This window comes from Mastacembelus armatus, chromosome 23 (assembly GCF_900324485.2).
Source record: "Mastacembelus armatus chromosome 23, fMasArm1.2, whole genome shotgun sequence".
NCBI lineage: Eukaryota > Metazoa > Chordata > Actinopteri > Synbranchiformes > Mastacembelidae > Mastacembelus > Mastacembelus armatus.
In genome coordinates, this window is record NC_046655.1 from 767182 (window position 1) to 773457 (window position 6276).

Genomic DNA, 6276 nt, shown 5'->3' on the forward strand with positions numbered 1-6276 from the left:
CAAGAATAGGATCGGTTAACATTAACTTCTAAATGAGTTTTCGCTGTTTAGTAGCAGCTGAAATAAGCTAACAGCTAGCGTTACCTAGCTAACATTAGCAACAACATTACTGAGTATATGGGATTTGTTGTTGGGTTTTTTGTTTTTGTAAAGTGCCTTGAGATGATTTGTATTGTGATTTGGCGCTATACAAATAAAACTGAATTTAATTGAATTATATAGCGCTATATAGTTTTAACAGCACTCCGTAGTGGAGTGAGCACCTTTGTCCCCCAACATGAGTTTACCAGGAGCTCCCAAACCTCATTTAAGTGTTTCTGTGCCAACACTTTGAAAAGAGCGTAAAAGTTCATACTCTTGATTTAAAACAGCTCCTGGTGAACTCATGTTGGGGGAAAAAGGTGCTCACTCCACCACGGAGTGCTGTTGAAAATGTTGCAATGGCCATTACACCTCCAGCCACCAGATGAGTCGTTATCTTTTTAACTCCTTCCTTTATTTAAGCCTTAAATAGGAACAGAGAGACTGTCTCAGCCGTAGCCTACGCTGAACAACGATCCTAGCTAGCTCTCACTCACCACCCACTCTCTCTCCACTGTCTCACCATCCACACACGCGCACACAGTATGTCTCTTCTTCTACCCTGCAGCATCCATCTCTCTAGCTCCTCCTCCCAGCCCCCCAAAGAACAACCCAGGCAACAGAACAAAACACCATAGCCATTACAATATATAGCGTTATATACTCAATGTTATTGCTAATGTTAACTAGCTAACGCTAGCTGTTAGGTTATTTCAGCTGCTACTAAAGCAGCCAAAATTCATTTAGAAGTTAATGTTAACAGATCCTACTTCTTTCTGAATAAAGAATGGCAGAGAATACAGACTCATTTGTGGTTTAGGAGCTCCAGGAGAACTTGTACGTTGTCCGTGGTGAGCAACAGGCTGAGTCAGTGGAGTGCAAGTTGGCCGCTTCTCCTTTGGCTACTCGGCGGCCCGCGGTGGGCCTCCACACCAAAAACGGTGTGAGAAAGTTGGAACTGAAAAGCACTGGCATTGTAAAAAAAAAAAAAAAGCGGAATCGTACAAGAAAAAAGAAAATTCTTTTTTTCGATGACTTTCTATCATTGAAAAAAAAAAAAAAAAGTAGTATCAAAAGATTATCACTGAAAAACACACCAAAATGCAAAAATATACAAAATAAAATATTTTTAACACCCATTTGCAAAAAAGGTGTTTCAATGCCAATGCTTTTTTCCAATGCCAAAAGTTTATTTTCAATGCCAATGCTTCTTTTTTCAATGCCAAACTTCATTTACAATGCCAAAACTTAGAGACATCACATTGGCTCCATACACTTTAAGATAAAAACTCTTCCATTCACCACATTCAGACTCAAGCCAGACATGTACATCTTACAGGCAAGATTTTGAATAAACAAAACATAAAAATCACACAAAAAAAAGCTATGATAAGCCAAGTGCCAGGCCTGTACCCTAGACATGTCCTGTTTTCTCCCCAAAGACCTATGGTGAAAAAGCCAGAAGGGCGATAATGCTGGCAGGCATGCTGAACATACACTAAATCTACAAACACTCAAGACAGAGAGCATACTACATATAACATTGTTTCTTCCAGGAGAGTAATGTTATGCTATAGACAAGTTGTTCCATTTCCTGGAACATGTGCTGAGCTGCCACAGGCAGACTAATAACATGATGACATTCAAAAGCAGTAGTCTAAGGTGTCAGATCGCCTTGAGGACCAAACAGAAACACTTCTGAGAAACCTGCCTGTAAAGCTGCAGTGCTGTTACTTGGCTGAGAGCATGGCCAGTTTTAGAAAGGAAGTTATAATGAAACTCAACTGACAACTGGAACGCTTTTTTAGGCTGTGGCAACTGAATTTGAACATGATACTTGAATACAAACCATCCTTGCCTTTATAAATACATATACACGTGATTTATCTTTAACACTTAATTTTCAGTTGTGTTACCTGCAACGGTCCCCAAACACGCAGTTTCCCTTCTGAAAGAATTTGCAAATCATGACTGCAGGTTTGCTGTTGGTCAGATCATGAGAATATCTACAGTTGTCTCCCTCTTTGCAAAGACCATGCATGAAATATCTGAAAATACAAAGAACAAAATTGCATGGTTAATGGACGATTTTCATCAGGTAAACTAGCTAATGTTAGAATTTTAGGGGCACGAAAATGAGCTTTGTTAGTTAATTGAAACCGACATCTCAAAGTGAACCTTATAAGATTAAAAATGCTAGCTGCCCCCTAGATCTAACAGTTTAACAAGGTTACCGTGGCCTGAAAGTCGGCTTTCACTTTCACATTCGTAACGCAATCCAGTTAATCCTAGCATACTCACCAGTGCGACCAATAGCGTTAGGTAATCTAGTCTGGAAGTGGCGTTAGCACGTAGCAGGTGCTATGGCTAATATGAAATTTAAACGCACATCGCAGGAAAGGTCGTTGGTTTTAACGTTTTAAAATATAGGTTGGTAAGATACTGCGTACAAAAATGTTAAGAAATGTACCACATTGGTGTAATGTTAAGTTATGACAGCTGTTTTACTTAAGTCTAGTGGCATTAATGCTAGCCGTGTTTCACTGTAAAACGCAACTAATAAACTAACGGTTAACCTACTGAACAAGTCTGCTGTTTGCCCATAACACAGTAGTCTAACGTACAACTCAGTATGTTAACAGTTAACGTCAACGTTAGCCAACAGCTGAGCCCAGCCTCAGAAAACTATCGCTTAGTAGTCGCTTCGCCTGCTACCATAGCGGCGACGATGGTTAATATAAAAATATAGAATAACACAAACACCTTCGATATTTTTATAATCGTTTATCTTTTCTGACCTGCAGGTAACGTGTTTGGTCCAACCTCCTGTTACTGTTGAAGCCGCCACTGACACTGCTGCTGCCTCCGCCATTGCTGTTTATGTTGAGAAGCTAAAACCGGATGTTCCGTACAGCTTCGCTCCAGCTTCGGCTTTTTTCGCATATGTACGGCTCAAATCGAAGTTTAACTCGCGTAGTCCACTGTCCACTACGGGGCACTATTGCCACACTCACTTATTGTAAATAAGTCTTCAATTTATATTTTATATTATATTATATTTATAAGACTTCAAAACTATGGAATAAAACACATGGAATTAAGCAGCTAGCAAAATGTATAACCACGCAAATTATGTTTTAAATTGTAACAACCACCATTTGTTTGCATTGGCATTCTTTCAGCAAACTTCATGAGGTAGCGTTAGTAAGCTGGAATGACAGTCTTGAAGGAGTTCCACAACCACCCCAGGTTTAGGTCGGGTCATCTAATGCAGCACTCCATCACTCTCCTTCCTCCATATAGCCCTCCATATATGGAGGGATGTCCTGGGTCACCACAATAACTTGTTTCTTGCATCTACAATGCAGAAAAATAGCGGGGGGAAAAAGCAGTAGGAAAAACAGAAAAGCCATTAAATGAGAAGGCATGTCCAAACTTTTAACTGGTACTGTATAACATAAAAACAGGACTCTCCAGATTAGTGAAAGTCTGCATTAAACTGTTATTTTTTTGTTAAATAATCCTGTGTGATCTTTATCTTCCATTTCTATACACTGTTGTTTTGAGAAATGTGAAAAACTAAAAAAAACAGAAACTGTTTCATTCAACTGATTTGTAAAAGATATCTTAAAGTTACGCCTAAATAGCTTCTCTAAACTACACACTTATTTAACATCTTCCCTAATACCATTAGCAATGACAAATAGGATGAGATTCTGTAAAATAAATCCAATCAGATTTTGACATTCATAAGGTAGGCACAACAAATAGGCTTGATAAAGTACTGTAGTGTTGTAAAATGAATAAAAAGTAAAGTTTTCTGTGCATATAAATATACAAGGTGTTCAAATTGATGTTTATCATTAGCAGAAGGTGATTCAGAAAGACAATGTTTCTGATTTTGGTTCCATTAAGAACAGTCACAAAGCAGACATTTACTCCCCGAGAGTGGCAGCCTGTTGCAGCAGCTCCTGCTCGCTGCTGAATTTTTTTCCTAATGTTTCTCTTGGTTTTTTTGTTTTCCTTCTCCTTGTAGTACCTGTACTTGTAGTACTTATAGTATTTGTGTTTCATTGTTAGTTTTTTGGAATTTCCCCATAGTGGGACAAATAAAGGTTCATCTTATCTTAAAACCCAGATGTAACCTAATCAAGTAAGCCACAGAGGTACGTTATATCATGCCTATTTTACTATACCCCTTTGAAGAGTCTCACAGTAACTGCTGAAAACACAGCTCTTCAAACATAGAAGCAAAAGTGTATTAGTTGAGCAGATGGCCTGACCACCTCAGCCAACACCTGTCTTTCCTCAAAGCACCCCTGTTAAACCTCCCAGCCTGCTTCCAGACAAAAGACCCTGACTAGCATCTAGGACACCCAGGGACTCTGCTGTTCCAGGACGTTTTGTCATAATAAACCACTTTTCAACCTGAGGCACAGGGAGAAAGCACTCTCAGAGCTATAGCTCCAGTCAGAAGTTGTCAAGTGCATAAGAGCGTGACAGTTAGACTCTGATTCAAATCCCTTGCAAACAGATAGTTTCAGGACCTACTCAAACTGGTTTAAAACTTGCAGTGCTCAATGTCAGATATTTATGTAACAAATAATTTTTAATCAACAATTGTATTTCCTCTTATAATCTTAATTTTTTATGTTTTTAACAGAAACATGGTTAGACAGCAAGATGGGTAATGCAGTTCTTACTGAATCCAACTCACCCAATTTTACATTTCACACAAAAAGGGTGGTGCTGTCTGTGTCGTTTTAAGGAATACAGGAATTTTCATCATTCGAGTACGTATCTTTTAAATTGGAGCTAGAATTATCTCCCTCTATAGGCTACTGTACATATTCATTTACAAGCCACCCCAATAATGTCAAAATTTTATTGATGATTTTACTGAGATGCTTTCAGTTGTATTCACAGAGTTTGACTGTTTAGTTGTTACAGCTGATTTTAATGTTCACATGGATAAGGCCTGTGACAGAAATGTCAAAGAACTTTCTGTTGTCCTTGAAACCTACAGTCTTAGTCAATATGTTAATGAGCTAACCCATACCAGAGGCCACACTCTGTTCTTGAATTCATATACTTCAAGTTTTCCAAATGTTAAAGATAAAGTGATCAGGAACAGGCAAAAGGCATGTGGAGAAATTCAATTCAATTCAATTCAATTTTATTTGTATAGCGCCAAATCACAATACAATAATCTCAAGGCACTGAGCCTGAGCCCTCACTCCCTCAGCCTGAACCCTGACTCCCTCAGTCCCTTGTCTCACAGCGTTGCCACTGCCAGCAGTACCGTCAGAAAGGGCTAACCGGATCTCTGGCCCTGCAGCCAGAGCCCAGAGCTGCCTTCTCTCCGCCAGAGTCTCCAGCACCACACAGCAGCTAGAGTCTCCAGCGCCGCAGCAGCCTGAGCCTCCAGCATCGTCACCAGACTCCCCTGTCCTTCAGCCTCGACGACGGAATCGCCGCCGTCCGAAGAGACAGACCCCAGAACTTCATTGTCTCAGTCTCCGGCCAGCCTTTCACCTGAGTCTTTGGCAAGCCTCTTACCTCAGTTTCTGGCCAGCCATTCACCTGAGTCTTCAGCAAGTGCCTCATCTCAGTCTCCAGCTAGCCCCTCACCCGAGCCTCTGGCCAGCCCTTCCCCTGAGTCTCCAGCTAGTCCTTCACCTCAGTTTCTGGCTAGCCATCCGACCCAGCCGTTGGCCAGCCATTCACTTGAGTTTCCAGCAAGCCTCCCACCTAAGTCTCAGGCCTGCATCTCACTTTGTTCTCCGGCTGGTCTCTCACCTCGGACCCCATCTCTCCCTAGGGGTCATCCTCCTGAGCAGCCCCGGGTCCCAACCCACCTGAGGGGCTGTTCACCCAGGTTACCCTAAATCCTGGGGCATTATAGGGGCAGATCCCTGGACTTTGGTTGGTTTTCGGCTCTTCACCAGTCAAATTGCCTGTTCGTCAGTCTACCTCACCGGTAGTAACTACCTTTTGGCTTAAACCACTTGATGCTTGTCTTTTAATCACCCAAGTAATTTCTCTGCAGGTCGCCTCACCTCAGCCTCAGCCACCTGCGTCTTCCTAAACTTGGGGATTCTCCTCCCCTCCTGCCGACAGCGTGCCGCTGGCTTCCTCCCAACTTCCTCTGCCTACAGCCAGCAAACCACCACTCACCAGGGAGCTGTTTTCCAT

General features: G+C 41.5%; 1 protein-coding gene across 1 annotated transcript in view; it reads right to left on the reverse strand.

Moving 5' to 3' along the window:
* mkrn1 (makorin, ring finger protein, 1) overlaps positions 1–3025 on the reverse strand; it is a 40828-nt gene extending 37803 nt beyond the window's left edge. The window contains exons 1-2 of the mRNA XM_026326803.1: positions 2880–3025; positions 1998–2129 (exon numbers count right to left, since the gene is read on the reverse strand). Coding sequence (XP_026182588.1) covers positions 1998–2129; positions 2880–2953 — 206 coding nt within the window. The 5' untranslated portion in view covers positions 2954–3025. The remainder of the gene's footprint in view (positions 1–1997; positions 2130–2879) is intronic.
* Between the last annotated feature and the right edge of the window lie 3251 nt (positions 3026–6276).